Source organism: Rhea pennata, chromosome 8, assembly GCF_028389875.1.
Source record: "Rhea pennata isolate bPtePen1 chromosome 8, bPtePen1.pri, whole genome shotgun sequence".
Taxonomy (NCBI): domain Eukaryota; kingdom Metazoa; phylum Chordata; class Aves; order Rheiformes; family Rheidae; genus Rhea; species Rhea pennata.
Window position 1 is genome coordinate 13730734 of NC_084670.1, and position 19978 is coordinate 13750711.

The following is a 19978-nucleotide window of genomic DNA, read 5'->3' on the forward strand; positions in this document are numbered from 1 at the left end:
AGGAGAGGCTGAGGGAACTGGACTTGTTTAGCCTGGAGAAGGCTTCAAGGGGACATATTAAGCAGCTTTCCAATCCCTGTGAGGAGGTTATCAAGAAGAGGGAGCCAGGCTCTTGGCAGTGGTGCAAAGGTGGACAGAAGACAAATTGAGGCAACAGAGCTTCTGACTGAATTAAAGGAAATGCTTTCTCTGTAGGAAGACACCAAAGCACCGGGGCAGGTTGCCCAGAAAGGTGGTGCAGTCTCCTTCCTTGGAGGTCTGCAGGACCAGACTGGATAAAGCCCCCAGCAACCTCGTCTGACCTCAGAGCTGTCCCTGCTTTGAGCAGGAGGTGGGACTGCCGACCTCTCCGGGTCCCTTCCTGCCATCACAGCTCCTAGCTGATCACGCATGGGGCTTTCACCGGCCCAAAGCGCCTGAAACGCCTCAATTTCCAAAATCCCGCAGAAATCCTCCCCAGGGGCAGGAGCAGCCGAGACCGCGGCACGGCGGGGGGCGTTCGCGCCGCGGCACCGCGCTCCCCGCCGCCGCCGCGCGCGGGGCGCCCGGGGGCTGCAACCGCACCGGGCGGGCGCCCCAAACTTCGGCAGGCGGCCTGCGCAGCGCCTCCCGCAGCCGCGCGGCGCGCACGGGGAGGCGGCCGCCCTCCCGCCCGCGCTCCTCCCCGCCGCGGCTCGCACGCCCGCCGAGCCGCGCCGCGCCGCGCCGCCCGCATTGCATCGCCGCGCTGCGCCGCGCCTGCCGGGCGGTGCGCGGGGCTCGGCGCTGCCCGCGCCCACCGCGCCCCGGCGCCGCAGCCGCCGCCACCCCCGTCCGCGGCCGGCGGCATGAGCGCCGGCGAGGCCAAGGACTATCTGGCCCGCAGGGAGATCCCGCAGCTCTTCGAGGTAGGCGACGGCGGGGACGCGTTTTCCGCCCCGCGGCGGCCGGGGGTCGGGGGAGAAGCCGCGGTGAAGGTGGCCGGAAGGACGGAGCGGCCCCGCGGCGCCGTCACACCGCGCGGCACCGCACCGCACCGCGCCGGCTGCCCCCTTCCCGCCCCCCGCACCGCGAGCCGCCGGGGAGAGGGGCGGGTGCCCCAACGGCCGCCGCAGCTGCGGGCGGCGGGGGCGCGCGCGCGGCCCCTCAGCGGCGCCCCGCGTTTGGCGGCTCTGAGCCGCCGTGTGAGGGCGGGCGCGAACCGGCGGGTCCGCGGGGCGAGGGCCCCGCGCCGGGTCGGGCCGCTGCCGCGGGATTCAGGCAGGCGCTACCTGTCACGTTTTTCACGATTTTGAGCAGTATGAGCGGAAAAAAACCGCGAAAAACTGGGGGGGGGGGGGGGGGGAGCCTGAAAAACTGTTTTATGAGGCTGGCTTAGCTTCGTACAAGTTACCTGCTGTTAACGGTCGGTGGTTACTTCTCTCCTGTACAAGGTGGATTCTTTTTCCCTCAGAATCAGCCATCCTGCCCTCTATATAAGATATACCGAGCTATACATGTCTCTTCTCTGGGCTGTTCTGAAGCAAGATATTTATTATGTGTGTTTGAAAGTAATAGCACTTAGACCATGCTAATGTTTCACTAATACACATGAAATATAAATGGTTTAACGATAGGTGCAGACAACTGTTTTTGAACAGAGGCGGAAGGCTTGTGCTAGCAATTTAAAAAATGGTGCACATCTCAAAAAAATATATGTCCAGTTCCTATGATCAGTTAAGTAATATAGTAAGGGCATATTTATATGTATATAAATCATGTTCTGTTTTATCAATACATAACCATAACATTAAATGACTGAAAATATTTGAATAAACAGCAGATAATAACAAATAACTGAAGAAAAACATTAAATTATGAATCACAGCTATTTCTATTTATTGCTAATACCAGCTATGGCCCTCAGTTTATTAACATAAAAATGAGTAAAGTCTAAAAGCACAAAGGAAAAGACATCATCCTGAAACACATGCTCATTATTAAGAGTAGGTTGGATGTAGTTGTCTCTGGGGAGGTGAGGTGATGACCTGTGTATCACTTTGTCAAGGAAAATCAATTCCCATGCATCAGAGGAGGGGCTGGCATTCCTTCCTCCATGCTCCCCCTTATGCTCATTGGTACAATGAGTGTATAATTAACACTAAAAAAAGAGGGAGAGGAATTCTTGGTCAGAATAGTCCTGACCAGATAGTATTGACTCAGAAATATAAATAAGATCCTTGTGGCCATACTGGTCTTTCAGGAAGAAACACATTTTAATGATCATTAGGCCATGTAGAATGTGTAACTTTGGGGGGTTATCTAGCTCATACAAAATCACTGTGTGTGTGTGTGTTTTTGCAGATTTCACATGTTGGCTTGGACTGGAGATTTTGAATATAGAATACATGATTTCTCTGTGTAAAATCAAATTCAAATAAAAGTGTTTGTGTTTCCTGTCATCTACCTTTATAGTTTTGTATTTCTGATCTTATGTTGCAGAGTTTGTTGAATGGATTGATGTGTTACAAACCTGATGACCCAATAGAATATTTGGAAAGCTGTTTGCAGAAAGTGAAAGAGCTTGGAGGGTCAGAAAAAGTGAAATGGGACACTTTTGTCAGTCCAGAAAAGAGGACCCTTCCTCCACTCAATGGAGGACAATCCAGGAGATCTTTTTTCAGGAATGGTAATGTATTAAGTATAAAAATAATTATATTTCCTGTAATATGGGCAATTTCACATCTGCTATTGATTTATTTTACACTTCTGTAGCAGATCATGCCTCATTGTGGTCTTCCATAAGCAAGAAGTTACAAGCATGCAAACATACACACTCCAGAATGTTGTATATAAATGCACAAGCAGTTCACAGACTGCTAGCCATGGAAAGCTCGTTCTTTTCACCATTTTAATACAAATTTCGAGGATTCTGTTCACTTGAATTTTGTCATTTCGTTTTCTCCTCCTGTAATGGATGCTATGCAGGGGAGAGAATTGTGGTCATTTTGCAGTCTAATGATGAATGTTTGTTCTGTAATTGTTTAACATGATAGTAGAGCAATTTCTCTTATCCTACCTAAAACATTTGCAAAGATAAGGGCAAAGCTGGCTTAATGTATTTTGCTCCTATTCTTAGTTGGTCTTCAAGGAAGATGTAATATTAACTTCAGTTCATTCATACACTGGGGTTTTTTTCTAGCTTGTATTGGAGTTGTGTACCAATTTAATAAATATACATGAAAAATTCATAGGGAAAGAGTCTTCTCATAAAATCTAAGCAAATGTCATATCAATACCTGTAATTTTTTTTTTTGAAATGTTAACAATGAGTAATTAGCTCATCTTTCAGTTGCCATAGTTATTCTTCTTTTCCATCCAGCATTTCATTAAACTAATTAGCCAGAGTACTAGTCTATCTCAGTGTACAACATGTAGCACCAGAGGAGTTTTACTTAATAGTAGAGTCTATCTGCATTATACAAGGTTTTTCTTCTCATAGGACACTGCCAACCCCTGAATGCTATAGGCAGATTTTCATATAAAAACTGTAATGCTTGTAAATTTAAAGAGCCACCAAAGAATACTGAGTCCTGGTTGTTCTGATGTAATAGATTGGCTGAATAGAGGGAGGGAATACTTAATACAGTAACAGCAAACACATTGTAAAAGTACCTATTATATTTTAATTGTAGAAATGCTAAGCTTTGTAAATGCTTCATGTTTCTTTAAATTGACCTGTCTGTATACACAATAGATTTTAACTTTTCTAGATATTTTCAGCATTCCTGGTTAATCTTACTGTTTTACAGTGATTCCTGATAATCCTAACTTCCCATACCGACGGTATGACCGACTCCCTCCAATTCATCAGTTTTCTATAGAAAGTGACACTGACCTCTCTGAAACTGCTGAGCTAATTGAGGAGTATGATGTGTTTGATCCTGCAAGACCTCGACCAAAAATCATCCTTGTTATAGGTATGAATGCAGACTCATTTTGACAAGATTTTGTCTTTGTTACTTTGCCTTTTAGTTTGTCCTGTGAATATAGTGAATTCCTATATATATTTAAATGTAAGTTTTCCATTTAGATTTGGAAGAAAAATGTAATCCAAAGAGGCAATTTTTAGACAAGAAGTTAGAGGCTGTGTCTACATTAGCAAGTGGTGCATCCAAATTGGAGTTTATTGCAGTTTAATTGTTCATGCTGAGGATATAACACCCTGACTGAAAGCATTTTAGGGAGGTTTACTGTCAGCACCTGTAGTCTTGTTCTGCAGACGAGTGCTCATTAGCAGCTGGAGTGCTCATGGTTTGCATTTGGAGCACATCTCCCGGTTTAATTTAACATGAAAGGAACTCAGCTCGTGCATTTCAAGACTGCTTGACCGTGTGAACCAGAGTGCTCTTCAAAAGCACCCTCCAGATCTGAATTAAGACACGAATGTAGCAAAGCTGCTCACAAAGAAAGATACTTAAAAATATTGATAAGACAGCTCAAAAAGGTAATAGTGAACAGCACTATTCTATATTTAGAAACCTGAAAGCTGATCAGTATGTCCAGCTAGAGTATACTGTCACTAGCCCATTTCATCTAGGGATAAATAAATTCCTATGTGTGTTTTGCAAGTGAGTCCTGTGCTATCTTCAGGGAGAGTGAACAGTCAGTTAGCGTTATTTAATTGTTCATTTTCCTCTGATTCCCTGTTGCATGCTGTTCAGAGTCCTTTCTAGGCAACTCATGATTTCCAGCCTCAGACAAGTAGGGATTTAGAGATATCTACAGTTTCAGTTTAAATGAACATTATTTTTTATTTTTGAGTTTTAGTTTTGAATTAGTTTCCTTATTGTCTGGAATGGTTTCCTTTCTAGATTTTACATCCAGGCCTAATTCTCTGATTCTCTGCACTATATAAATAGTTACAGCACAGGTGCTAGGTGATGGACAATCACATTTTTAGTCTATAAAGGTTTATTTTACTGAAGAGAAGATATTACCCCCAAAAAGAGAATAAATAGTATATGTTTCTTCTGTGTTATACAATGTGAACACTAAGAACACGTCCTCTGGGCTCTGCATCCAGTGTTTCTCAGAAATTTGATACTGGAATACACAGAAAACAGAAAGAAAGCCACTGTAGATATTCTAGATATTTGTTGTACACCAAAATGATGAATGAGGATTTTATCTAGCTGAAATGAGGAGAGAATGGCATTCACCTCTTGAACTACAGGCCTTGAATGGCAGCATATAGTAAGGCGAGCATGGATATTACAAAACTTTTCTTTTAGCCCACTTACACAGGAGACATTGTAAACCTCCCGCAAAGGCTATTTCAGGTTTATTTTTCAACTGAATTTCTCTGAATCTGTCTGTCATAGTGTGATATGATAGAAGCACAGTACTATATGAAGCTTAGGAGCTATTGTCCAATTTTGTACAGTACCAAGAAAATTTCCACCAAATTCAACTTCCTCTTGAGAAAGCACACAAGAACACACACTAGAAAGAGTAAAAGAATAATTAACATACTGAATAAAAAAGAGAAAATGAAAAAAGAGCTGTTTCAAGAGACAGGAAAAAAAAAGTGCTAATTTCAAGAGACAGAAATTTTACATGAAAATATACATTGCATACTTTACAATTTTCATAAAATGACAGCTAAAGCCTCAGTTAAGCAGGCTGCTTATGTATAACTAACCATAACTAACCACACTGCCCAACTAGGGTGGTACTGGTCCCATTCATTTTGGGGACTGAAATGGATAAAAATTGAAGAATAGTCTTCTACTTCACATATTAGATGAACTTCTCATTAATAATGCATTATCCCAAAATCTTTTAAATTCTTCCATAAAGGTTTTTACATCTTCTTCACTTTATAAAATATTATCCTTATAATGAACAAGGTAACTTCAATGTGAAGGATAACTCACTCATAAGGGTGGGTGTTTTGCTCTTTTTCTGCATTTGCAGAGAAATCTACTGGTGAAATGTAAAGCTGCAAAACTGCAAAGTGGGTATGTGACTGGATTTTAGAAAAATCAGATGTAACCAGCCATGATAGCACACTGCTGAATTGATGCAAAACTAAGTTTCCAAGGTGTTACAACACTAGGAGACTAGACTGTGTTTAAAAATATGCTTCCTAACATATTTTGACAATCACATTTTTACTATTGATATGTCCTAAATAAAAAGGATATATCATCAGCCTCACAGAATGTTTTTTTAAACTACGCTTAATTGAAAATATTATTTAATACTTTTTTAAAAGAATGTATTTTCCTTCTATAACCAAAGTTGAAAGAATAGAACAAAGCTAGTACTGTCAGCAGTCAGCTAACCATTTTATTTGTTAAATTCAGTCCAAAATTAGATTTTTAAATCACAAATCATATTTTAAGAAGTCTTATTTGCATGAATTTATTTTCAGTTTGCAACAAAATGAAAATTTTGCACTGACAAAACTGAATTAAAATAATGTTTTAAATATAACTTTCTGGGTATGCAAACCTTCCCTTAAAACCAGTTAGCAAACATAATTTAAATGCAACAAATGTTACCTAGTCTAGACACCTTTTAAAAAATGTGTAAAATAATCACAGTTCTCCTAAATAATGTATACTCTTGGCATTAGTGAAAAGAAAGAAAAACAAAAGCAATTTGATTTTCCTTTCTTGTAGACAGTCTTGTCTATATAATTTATTAAAGAGTCAGAAATGGATATAGTGTTCAGTAAATTATAATGATTTACTATGGGAAGTAATTTTGTCCTATCACTTTTCACTTATTTTATTATATTAATGCTTTCCATTAGATCATGAATGGATAATCTTAGTTCTCTAAAGGAGTATTTTTGGATTGAGAAAAATGTGATGTTGTTTGAATGGAAGAACAGCGTTTTACCACTAACATAATTTTACAAAAGAGAGAGAGCATGCTTCTTGTTAGGAGAGAAACTGCAAGTCAACTGCATGAGGGAAAGAGATTTTTCTGCTGTAATCATACTCTATGGAGATAAAGCATAGCTTTTCTTTCTTTCCTTTGCTTGTCCATTTCATGAACATACGTAACTATATTGTCTATTTGGATGTTATGAATATATGCTCATATTTGCATTTTCTTAATCTAGCTTGATTTAAGCATTATTTAAAATAACTGAATAATAATAAAGCGTTCTTTACCTAAGGGTGTAACTGATCTGTGAGCAGGGTACAGGGACAAGTTAACAATGCTCAAGTTTGGTCTGGATTTGAGTTGCAAAAGCCAGGTGGAGAGTTAGCACCACTAGAGTCAATGATACAGAAGAATTCCTAGTGATTGCTGGTGAAACTGAAAGCTCTCTGACATATAACTGGGGTACAGGTATGAAGCCAGTTACATAAAAAGTGTCATAACCACAAATGAAGAAATACTGTAGAGCGTATCTTGCAGTCAAATCTCTGTTAGATTAAAAGCTATTTATGGGAATAATATGGGTAACATAACAAAGAGTTTTATGATGGCTAGCAAGTGGCTCATTGTATTCATATTTACTTTCACTTCATTACTGTGTATTTTAAGTTCATAGAAAATGCGTATCATTGTATTTTTAATAGCTCTTATCTGCTGACATAAAATTCAGTGCTCTCAGGCAGAACACCCCAAAATATAGCTAATAAGTATTAGAAATTCATATGAAAACATCTGTTTTAGTTTTGCTTTGTTACACTATTCAAAAACGTACACTTTTCTATATATAAATACTTACTTTATCGAAACAACCCCTTATTTTTACATAATAGATTCCAGTTTCTCTATTAACTGGCCTTCCCATCATAACATGTCCTTTTAGTTTAGACCTGTTTTGATGTTTTGTTTACATGTATTCTTGCATCTGCTGTTCAGCTGACCTTCACTTTAACATTTCCTACTATCTAATGTAGCTGTTCCCTATGATTTTGATGCATATTCTGCCTGTGCTATATTGAAGGGTCTCTTTATTCTTTGTGCTGTCCAACAAGCTGAACCTAACAAATTGTATCCCCATGAGATGCTTCAAGCATCAATACCAGAAGTATGTCTGGTTCAAGAGAAAGCCCTTGTAACAAGTCACTATGGAAACATCTCTGCTGATTATTTAATAATTCTATGTATTTTAAAATTAAAAAAAAACCTCAGAAACTCATGCCACATCCTTAGGAGCATATTTTATTAATTCTATTTCATGAATAGTCCATTGATTTTACTAGCATGTTTAACCAAGTGTTCTTTCTATCGTAAATACGGTCTTCAGACTGTATGGCTCTACATTTGGATTCACAGAGTTCAAGAAAGGTGTCGTTCATTTCTCTACTACAAATAAAGAAAAATTCCCTTGAAGGAACAGCTTTAGAATGGTGTCATGCCCGAAACAACATGTACGCTTTTTCTTCTTGGATAGATTTGTATTTTTACAAACTATTACCTTTATGTTTTAGCCTGGGGCCTGGATGAGAACTATTTCTACAGACATGGAAAATTGCAAGATTTGCTCTAATAATGATTGGGACACTGATGCTGATACCAGTGATTTCACGTAGAATTTAGTATTTTAAATAGAAGTTTAATGTAATGTTTTGCTTATAAATAACAACAGGTGGTCCAGGAAGTGGTAAAGGAACACAGAGTTTGAAAATAGCAGAACGTTACGGATTTAACTACATATCAGTTGGTGAATTGTTAAGGAAGAAGATCCACAGCACCAGCAGCAATAGAAAATGGAGTCTGATTGCTAAAATAATTACTACTGGAGAACTGGCCCCTCAGGTACAACAGCATTAAGCTGCCCTACTTAATGTTTGCTTTCTAAGGATTTGTAAATGCTTTATTAATGTGCATCATTAAGAAAACCTCCCTTACAGAACTAAATAAGTATTTTTTTCTCTCTATTAAAGGAAACAACCATAACTGAAATAAAGCAGAGATTAATGCAGATCCCTGATGAAGAGGGTATAGTGATTGATGGATTTCCCAGAGACGTTGCCCAGGCAATCTCCTTTGAGGACCAAGTAAGATATTGTTTTTATTCTTAAAATAACTGATACGTCTCTACCACAGCTAAGCTTTGTCAAATTAACAGGCAGATTCCAAGAAGAAGTAGATGTCATTTCTAACTGCGTGTTCCTCTTTAAATCTTTGCAAGTGCATAATTACAGGTTCACAAAAGGTTATTCTTTTGGCTTACATTATAAAGACAGAATATTCTGTAAAGACAGTGTGATAATATAATCAATAATCCAAGCCTCCTGTTTCAGTAATGAGAATCCTATCCTATCCTAATCTTCAAGATGAAGGAGAAAATAACATCAAATCTAATAACTAATATTTTTCAAATATTAATAATTTGGAAAGGGAAAGAAACATTATCTTTCCATATCTATTTGTTCAGTTTTATTTACATTAAGAAAAACATACTTTAATCATTGCATATCTTCACAATGCATTTAATCTCAAGGTTCTTAGAGTGCACTGAAAGACTGGCATAAAATAAGGATTAAAATTGCCTATGTTTTACAAATTTTTACAAACAAATAGTGCTATTTTTTAAAAAGAAACTTAGTTGGTTTTGGTTATTATATTCTACAGTTCTAAGATTTAGTCACTAAAACTGTATTCCCAAGTTCAGTTTGGATGTTTTTTTCACATGTGTACCTTAAACTAATGTAAAAGTGCTTAAATTCAGTAGAAAAACAAAGAGCTTATGTCTTTTTTCTGATTAAACACTGTTAACATAACAGTTATGGTCACAAGCAAAGGTTACAATTTCAGTGCTGAATTTCTAGAGTGCCCTTCAGGCAAAACATTTCAAAGTACTTCACAGTCGCCACTGTACTACCATTTCTGTACTTTTCATTCTAAGTGGCATTGCCAAGACAGAAGTAACAAAGGAAAGCAGCTAATGAGACATTTCATTAGTGTGATTTTATAAGGTATTATTCTGGACAAAATTTAAAAGACTGAATTGAGGAAATTAAAGGAAACAGACAAAATAGTTATTACAGAAAATTGCCAATGACTGCCAGCTATATCGCCTTATAATTAACAAAAGAGGAGATTGTTTTTAAGATGAGACAGAGACGAGAAATTTAGGCTTAATGGTCATCTCCTTGCCTCCGTTTCTTCTCCAGTATATTGTGCAATTGTGTAATTTAAGCATATTTCTTGGGGCTGTGATTTTGCATTGATGTTGTGTTTGATGAAAGAAGAATGAAGGATGTGAGAGTGGAAGGACTGACAGAAACTGAATTATTAAGTGTTTTGAGTTATTATAGGATCAGATTCTCCCTCTACAACAGAAAACCAGTTAAGCAACTCTTGAGCACCCCTCCAGGGTCCACTCCACCTTGTTAGTAACACCACTGAGACCTTATAAAGCCCAGGAGATAATAAAAGCAGCTCAGGCAACACAGTGTCACGGAAGGGGGAAAGATGAACATTGCGTTCCATGTGTGTTTGAACACTCCCATTGTACCACTCAAGTATCTTTTAATACAATTTCCTAATTTAATATGAAATATTCTCTTCTGGCAATGTGGTTAACTCTTGTTGACTGTAGAAAACTACATGTAAAAGGAATGATAGAAAGACGAATGATAGACTGTCTTTAGCTCCTTTTTACTATATTCCATTGCGTGAAGGATGCTGTAGATTGGTCTTATCTTTTTAGAGAAGAGAGAGGATGGATTTAGTCATTTTAGACGTGACTATATTCTCGGTTCCTTCATTTTCAGTCTGAGTTTCCTAAATCCTCCTTCTCAAAGCCTGATTCAGTCTGAGATGACTATCTGAATCTCCCTAAAAACCCCATAGACTACTTCATATAGGGCCACATTTCAGTCTTACTCACAATGAAATAAATATGGGGAAGGATAGAAGGAACAATCAGCAGATCCACCACAGCAATTATAGAGCTTTTATTAGAGCATAGGAAAGAACTCATTTAGTCTGCTTAGGGCACCCACCAACTTCACCTTTCCTTCCGTTCAACCTCTTATATGAGTATATTCAAGGCCACAGAAGAAAATGCAAACAAAGCATTTCAACATAAAACACCTATTTAATCCAGTGCTCAATGTTTTATCTTGGCTTTGTGTTTTAAAGAAATAAAATATGCTTGTTATTTCTTTAAAATTCTCTGATTAGTGAGCCATAATGCTACTCATGAAGGAAGGTTGGTCTTGTGATAACAGAAGTCAATTGTCAGGAGACTTAGATCAGCAGACTTGAATCCCATCCACAGCTCTGCCACAGACTGACTGTACTGAGCTACTTACTTCCCCGGTGGCACCCATCTTCCCTCACTATGAGCCTGATGATAGTAATCCATGTCATGTCAGGTTATTTACATTATTGTGCTAATATTTTTAAGGAGCTCAAAGATCCCTAAATGGAAAACACAATTGAGTTATGGAGAATTCACTAATTAACTGTTGTCATAATTTGTGTAGGTCTGCAATTAAAGATGTGATTGGTGTTTTCTACAGCTTATAAATGTTACAGCTTTCTTGCTAGCAGTGCATAGAAGCCATTCATAATTTTTAATGAGGAAGGTATAAAATTGTTCTCATTAGCCAAAAGTGACAAGATGAGAAATAATTATTTGAAATTTCAGCAAAGGAAGTTTTGACTAAATAGTAAGACACAGAGCATTGTTCTAGGAAGGGCAAGCGGTGGTTCAAATTTGTTCTGGATAACAGAACATATACCTCAGGTTTCCTATTTCCAGGGCAAGTACTCTTCCTGCTAGTCAAGCTAGCCAAAGGAGAGTTTCTCCATCACTGTCATTACATTAGTCCTTAACCCTTGGGAAGGGACCCAGTACTCTGAGTTCTTGGCCAGCAGTTCTGAACCAGATATCTGCTTAGACCTTTCTTTGTACAATTAGTGTTGATGTTTACAGATAGCATTTCCTATTAGCCAGCTGCCCTACACAGGGGAAAATCTGATTCAGTCCTCCCAAGGCACCTTCCTTTCTCCATCAGTTACTAGGGAGTCTGACTGCCTGTTTCTGACTGTATTTCTCAGACAATGAAATGCAGAGTTAGATACCTAAAACAGGAAGTGTGAGTATTGTTGAAAACCAGAAAAAAATCTTATCATCAGGATTTATTCTTTGACAATATGATTAATGATTTTGCTTTTCTAAAACAGGAAGAAAATCTATGCAAACAGTCTGATAACCTAGCAGAGATGAAACTACGTATAACAAATCATTATTTACAAGGAAGAACACCCATACAATGGACATAGCTTGCTAGTAACCTCTACCAGTTGGAATAAAAAGTACTGTTAAATTAATGACAATTGTTCATGAGCTGTCAGTTAAGTTTTCTCATGAGTATCTAGTGAAACATACAAGTAATTAAGAAACAGCATTTTCATCTTTTGCCTAATGAGAAATAAGGACAGAGAGTGTAATCATCTAATTTTCTAGCAAGCAACCACTCTACTCTCACTAATAAGAGGAGATGTAGAAAATACCCCAGAGAGAAGAGAGCATCTTTTCACTTACTGTGCTTTATGTCAGTAACACTACTGACTTGAACAGAATTACTCTGAATTTACTTCCTTTACTAGTTTAGGAAGGAGAATCAAATCCAAAGACAGTAGAATTTACTCACTAATAAATACTATTCTAAAAGAATGTCTGAAGTGAACAGTTCCTACCCACTAGTTTTATTTTGAGTTGATGCCATATGTTCTTTGTCTCATTTAAAACTCAGAAAGTTATTCATAACCAGAAACCTATATGCATCCATAGGCCAAGATTCTCCCTTTAGCTGAGTTCCAATTAGTAAGTAAGTATTCAAATTTGGTATCCTGAGCCCCAGGGTCTCCCTAGGCAAGCTCTGTGTTCAGCAAGAAAATTATGACTTGCTATAACTTACATAATAATCTCTTTTTCCAGCAATCAGCATAGGAGATATTTCCACAAATTTTCATGCACGTGAGCTGTGTTTGGCTATCAATAGATAATATTTATGACAGAAATACGCAATCCTCGCCTACTATTTGCACTATTCCCTACATATTGCCTATGATATGTAAATTTTCTTATTTTTTGCTTTTACAATAAGGACATTTTCAGCTCTAATGTAGAGCTCAGAAATTTAAAGCTGATCCAGCTCCCCTTTGTGTATACATCAGTAGACTTGGAAGCAGCATCAACTGAATAAAGACGGTCAAGTAAGAAATTATTCAGTATGCTCTCCTTTTTATTGTTATAAAACTGACTATAGGAACAAAATCTACACACATGCAACTTTATTGGATGACCTGTATACAAAAGCCGTGTTTCAGAAAAAATGTTATTTTGTGCGTTATATACATTTTTCTTTCTTTAAACATAAAATATTTAGTTGTTTCTATGATGACAGTTTTTAACTTCAAGAACAAACTTGTAAGTGAAAATTTATGAGCATATCATTAATCTTACTGTTCCTAACTTTTTATATGCTCTCAGCACATTTTAGGGTGAATTACATGTCGATCAGAAACACAAAATATTGTTTAGCTGAGGATAAAATGAAAATATTTTATCTGTTGCTTGTTGTAGTAAATTGAAATTTTCCTTGAACACTAATACTTAATCACATTGCAAATCTGTAGCCTGATTTCTAAGAAAATCTTACAATATCGTACTGTTTTCTCCATGCTTTGTATCTTCTTAGCAGGTGTCAATTAAGTTTAACAGAATACTGAGTTTTTGTGTATGGAGCCTCTGTTGCTCTCTTTATACAGAGAGTTATTGTGCGGACCTCACCTTCTTAAAGAAAGGCCTGCTCACAAGGCTTGCAGATAGAGATGTAGAAACATCCAAAAGTTGATAGGCGTCAATATGTGATGTCTATCAACTTTGGATTTATGATTCCTACTCTTTGGCAAGACAAGGGGTCTATTCATCAGCCATCTGTCCTTAGGGACACTCTGTATTTGCACAGTCAGTTTGTTACACGGATGACAAGAACAATGGTTTCTTGAATATCTTTCCTCACATACATTTCTGGATACGAATAAGACTCTCTGCCTTCAACACAAGGAGCATATTAGGGTAAAACAGCATAAAGGAATCCAGTTCTTCTGCCTATGTTGTTCTATACACAGAGAATCTTTTCTGCAGATTAAGTCCGAAGACACAACTTATTCCCTGGCTATAAAACTCAACAACATTTAGTTCTGAGTTTCAGAAATAGGTTTGTTTTCAAGTGAGTCATAAAAAACATATTCCTTTGTTAGCAAAAAGCGATTCATACTTGTTTTTTTGTAGGAGAACCAGAGATATTGCCAGAGAAGTAATCCCAGATGTCCATATGTTCACACATACATTCCATAATAATAATTCCATAATAACAGACATAAAGTCTGTTACATTCCAGCTTAAATTTATAAGCATGTCTTGCGGGCAATTGCAGTTGAGGTAAATGGGAGCAGAGCGTTTCATGAAAACAGGAGTAAAATATCGATAGCGTTTCACAGGTTTACCCTGGAGGTTATAAAGTATGTGGGAGAAATATAGTAACTGCTATTATGTCTGCATACTTATGGATGTAGAAGAGATGATACTCTTTTGTGTATCTAAAAAGAAGCAGAAACATGTTTATAACATGGTTTTCATCTATTTTCTAATGGCAAAGATGCATGTTCTGCAGTTAACAGATGAATTCATAGCAGCATCACATAATCAGAATCTATTTTATATTCCTGCCTCAAAAAATGAAATACCTTTGAATTTTTTTTCCAGTTCAAAAAGCCTTGTAGACAATATTTAATTTGAAACTGAGCTTCATAAATTGAGAATTTTAAGCCATTGTTTTCACTGACATTCTATTTGTGTGAATGAAGTGTATTTCAAATTACAAAAGCCAGAGTCTCAGAGTAAATCTAAAGGCTTTTTTATTATTACTGTTGGTAATAACAACAGCACTTAGTTCTTGTAGAGAACTTTCCATTTTAAAAAGCAATATGAAATAATTAAAAGCCTAATTAACTAATTTTCCACAACAGTTACTGTATTGTACCTCCTTATTATACTTATTTTACATTAGAAGGAAAAAATATTAGACTGAAAATGTGCTTTCACATTTTGTTAAAAAGGAACTGCTCAGTCCTCTGCAATGTGCATTAGACATGGCACACTGTTTTATGACCTAAAATGTTTTGAAATCTGTGGTATTTTCTTTCAGCGATGGTTAAGGTGCACATCATGAATTGGATTTGTTTACTACTGTACTCTCTTTAAATTCGAAACTTCCGATTCCTCGTCAGACTTCTACTACTATTTAAACAATCTTAATTCAACAGAGCGGCTTTTAATGAAGTCCATATTGCATGAAAGTCTAATACAGAAACTTACTTTCATGTTCTTTCATATGAAAATTATACACTTTAAAGCTATTATGGGGAAGTAAAATTTAAGTGTCATAATTCACGCTGTGAAAGGGGCAGAATAAATTCATCAACTATATAAATAAATATTCTAAGAAATTCTATTTTTGCTTAAGTTGAGGTACCTGCAATGCAGATAGCTAAAAGAGAACAAACAGCTTCTCTTCCTCTGGTAGCTATTTAAAAAAATAAAATTACAAGGTAAAATGTTCAAAATCTCATTGATAGTATGCTGAAAAATTACCAGAATTAGTATTGCTGGTTTTAGTTTGTAGTTTGTGTCCTCATCTCTCCAATTATCTACTATGTACATTAAAAAAAAAAAAAAAAAAAAAAAAAAAAGGATTCTTTGAAGTCTTGGTTGATTTTCTTCAATGAAGAAGTGGCCATAATGCCTCTTGCTAGTGCTGTTTACCAAACATTTCTTTATATTTTGAGCTCTACTTTTTAGCCATTTTTTCTTTCTGCTTTCCTATCTCTGCATCCTACTCTGTCAAAGACCTCCTGTGTAACTGAAGGCTAATGACTATCACTCCCCTTTTGAAAAGCTGTATTGATTCTTTTGATTTCAGAAGAAACTTTCTATACTTAGACTGCCAGGAAAAAAAGCCTGGCGATATGTAAAGGCTGGATACCCTCAAAGGCCTTAATCTAGCTAGACAGGTTTTTTTCTGTTTGACCTTGATTATTAATTTCCCAAGTTTGTCCATCTGTGAAGTCTTGAAATTTCAGTCTAATTTATGTTTGTTTTAGTCTAATTTATGTTTGGTTTTAGGCAATTTTAGATTGTTGGGTAGTGACCTAGATGTGGAGAGTATTCATAAGTATAATTCATTTGTTCTGGTCCTCAGTAGTAATATATTAACAAAAACTGTGTAATGAACATAAAAATATAAATTAGTTACTTCTTTACACGGTATTAGTTGGAGTATGTGTAAAAGCATGGTGATACTGTTGTATAGTTCAAACTTGACTAATGATTTACGTAATATTAAACTGAATACAGGCAAAGTAATTCCATGTATAGGTAAATATGTGAGAAATGTCTATTTAGCATTCCTGAGCATTCACCATCATTCATAATTTAAATTATACCATTTCTGAAATACTGGCTAAATTTTTTTTACTAATATTAGTTAAAATATGATTCAGATAAGTAATGACAGCAGAAAGAACTTCATGCTTGTGTGTGAGGACAAATAAACCGCTTCTAATCTGCTATCATATGAAAATGTGCACAGCACAATAGGGTTTTATTTTTATCTCAAATGCTTCATACAGAGAATTCTAATACATTTTAAAAGGCAACAGTAAACTAATGAGAAAAAGATTTTTAGAGTCTTTGAGTCTTTGAAGAGAAGTTTTTTTGTTACAACAAGGTACCTGAAAGCACAGAATCAGGGCAGAAGTTTTATAAATGTAGTTAGTATACCGTATCTCCCCAGTTTACAATCCTGTCAGTTCAGGTGTCTGAGTAGCATTACTTGTTTTATCTACCATATACTGAAGAACAGTGGCCTCTGAAGACTAGCTGAGAACATTCAGAAGCATTTGTAAGAAACTGGGGATATCATAGCTTTCTCCTCCATCAAACTCCAAGAATCTGTCTGCTATATCTACTGATGGCAGGAGTAACTAAAAGTCATGAAGAAGGCTGGAAGCCATAAAGGTGGCTTGAATTTAACTGAGAAAGAACTAAATTTGTGAAAGTTTTTTTCTCACTGCCTTAAGGCTATACTTCCTGAATATTAGTGTAGTGATGGGTGGGTGTGACACACAGACCAGACTTGATGGGAGAAATTAAAATTGTCTTAGCTGCCACATACAACTTCTTGAAAAATGCACTAATGCTCAAGTGAGATTTCAAAAAACAAAGAGAAAGAAGGTTATAAGGAAAATGACTGCAATAGTAATATCAGGGCCAGGAAGTATTTAAGTAAAGTCATAGAACTGAAAATATGTGCTAACAAGAGATAGGTGCAATTATCATAAATTCATTTATAAGGAAAACTGAGCCTTAACAAGAGTGTACCTATGTCAATGGTAAGTTTACTGTGAATCTTGGAACAGATCTCTCAGGCACCTGTCAGCTCTATAGTAGCTGTTGAGTTTCGAATGCCTCCTTACAGAATGGCATTTTAAACAAAAATCATACAAACAGTTGCCTGCAGAGTATGGGACACAGATTTTACTCTTTTTGAAGATTTTTAATTTTAGTTAGTGGAATCTTCTGGTAATGCAAAGGAGAAACATGTAGCCTAGAAAAGGTTTCTGAGATGACCTAAAATACTTTCATTAAGCTTTTTCCTTAAAATTTCGGGTAAAACAAATAGATAAACCTTCACGCAAGACAAACAAGTCCTTTCCCAAGCCTGTGAATTTCTAATTAAATAAAGAGTTAATCAAGTTCCATGGTATGCAAATGTACCATATCTGAGCCTCACATTGTAAGAGAATTGTTAAGTATTGTTGTGCTGGATAGTCAACTAAATTGACAACTTTTTGAACTGCTCTTTCCTCAGATCTGTACCCCAGATTTGGTGGTATTTCTGGCGTGTTCCAATCAAAGGCTAAAAGAAAGGTTACTGAAACGTGCTGAACAGCAAGGGAGACCTGATGATAACCTGAAAGCTACTCAGAGAAGACTAATGAATTTCAAGCAAAATGCTGTCCCATTGGTTAAGTATTTCCAGGAAAAAGGGCTAATCATCACAGTAAGTCCTTTCATATACATCTCTGAAAATTCAGCTGTCAATGTAGTTATGTTTGGCTTCTTCAATCTTTTGCTTTAAGAGGCTAGATATGAGGAAATTATGTTTTAGATGTATACACTGTAATTACTGAAGGCAAATTTCTCCCTTTTTTCTGTAGGTATTAGGCAAACATGTACTGTCATATAATTTGACATTCTTTATATAGTTGTTCTGTACAAATCCATGAAATATTTTTCAAGTGCAAGGATAAAAAGATTGCATGAGAGTCAAAGGGTGCGTGCATGCGTGTGTGTGTGTGTGCACGCGCATGTCTGTGTATATAAAAGATAACATTGACAAGAACTTGAATCATCTTCTTAAATGCATAACTCCAAGATGATATACCAAATTTAGCCGATCATTTTCCAAATTTTGAAGACGGGTGTATATAAGACTATAAAGATTTAAGACTGGCTTAGGCCACTACGATTTTGATTTGAGAAAAACTACGAAGTGGTATAAACTGAGGCAGAAGCTGAATAACTGTCGTAAGAGTATTTTCAGCAAAATACAGCAACACAGAACAGAAGTCATCTGTGTGTAGATGACAAAGAGACCATGCTTACACCATGTCATTCTTTGCAGCAGGCATAAATTTCTCCTCTAACTAGCTGCAAATCCTCCCTCCCCTCAGAGATTATTTGCATGAAAGAAAAACACCTTTGAAGCACTGGTTGCTATTTCAGCGCAGCAGTTACGTCTTGCACGTAGTCATGTACTTCTTGGATGCTTACCTTTGGAGTGTGTTGGGGGAGAGCGGAAAGCAGAAAAAAATATATATTCTAACAGAGAGATGTTCTTGAGTCAGAGTAAACCAGTACATCTTCTTCAAGAAGTAAGTTTATAAAAATGTTGACTGACACCAGTAACTAAAAATGTTGACTTACACCAGTAACTGAAAAGCCCTTAGCTTATCTTGTCATGGTTTTAACATGCCTTATTTGGACCCCTAGAAAGTTTAATGTTTCAGGTAAAAATTTGATGACAAGAAAATTACACTATAAATATATATTATAAAATAAACTATAAATATTGGAAATTTGTAGGAATATTGATTTCTGCAATATTCAGGGAAAGAAAAACTGCCTTTAAACACAAAACATACTTAAAGCTGTATGCATAAATAAAACCAGAAGTAATTAGTGGAAGTACGACTAGCAAGTACTACGAAAGTATTAAAGTGTTTAATCACAGTAGGCTATTGACAACAATTGAATTATTGATGAGTTCTAAATTACAAATTGTGTCTAGTTGTATTAGTGTATGGAACTAGGTACCACATATGATACTGTAAGAGCGTATATGGCCTGTTTTGTTTCTTGGGATAGCCTGAATAACCTAGGTAGTTCACATTGGTATATTCTCTGTACATCAGGTATGACCAAGTCTTGTCAGTTCTGTGTGCTGATCAGGTTCAAAGGGCCAAAACATTCATAATTGCAAAGCCGTCTACTGGTGTTAGTACTTCTGATAATGCATTTAATCTTTCTGGATTTCCAAATAAATATTTCAGGAAACTACTAATTTTTTTTTTCTGCAAAGAGTGTCTGTTCTGTTTGAGGATTTTCAATATTAGGAAGGATGAGAGAACTGTAATTCTTGGAAATTATTTTACATTATTGAGGAGGTATGTATTTTGTGACATTTCTATAGCCCTTTAAAGTGCTCTGCATATAGAAAGCATACTTAGCTCCTCAGAGAAGATGCAGCTTTTGCAAATAAAGTCTCAGTGGGGTACCTGGCTAAAATTCCTGCTCTGTGATGAGAGCTGTAGAAGAGAGGATTTTTTTTTCTCTATGAAGGTTTAGTCTTCTACTTAAAACATTTCTTTCTTGAGAAGTCTAAAGATAATTTAA

The 19978-nt window shown here is 36.8% G+C and overlaps 1 protein-coding gene across 1 annotated transcript in view; it reads left to right on the forward strand.

Annotated features, from left to right (window-relative positions):
* Positions 1 to 827: 827 nt before the first annotated feature.
* AK5 (adenylate kinase 5) overlaps positions 828 to 19978 on the forward strand; it is a 96503-nt gene continuing 77352 nt past the window's right edge. Inside the window, exons 1-6 of the mRNA XM_062581322.1 lie at positions 828 to 887; positions 2461 to 2647; positions 3771 to 3938; positions 8582 to 8751; positions 8880 to 8993; positions 17892 to 18083. Of these exons, the coding sequence (XP_062437306.1) occupies positions 828 to 887; positions 2461 to 2647; positions 3771 to 3938; positions 8582 to 8751; positions 8880 to 8993; positions 17892 to 18083 (891 nt within the window). The remainder of the gene's footprint in view (positions 888 to 2460; positions 2648 to 3770; positions 3939 to 8581; positions 8752 to 8879; positions 8994 to 17891; positions 18084 to 19978) is intronic.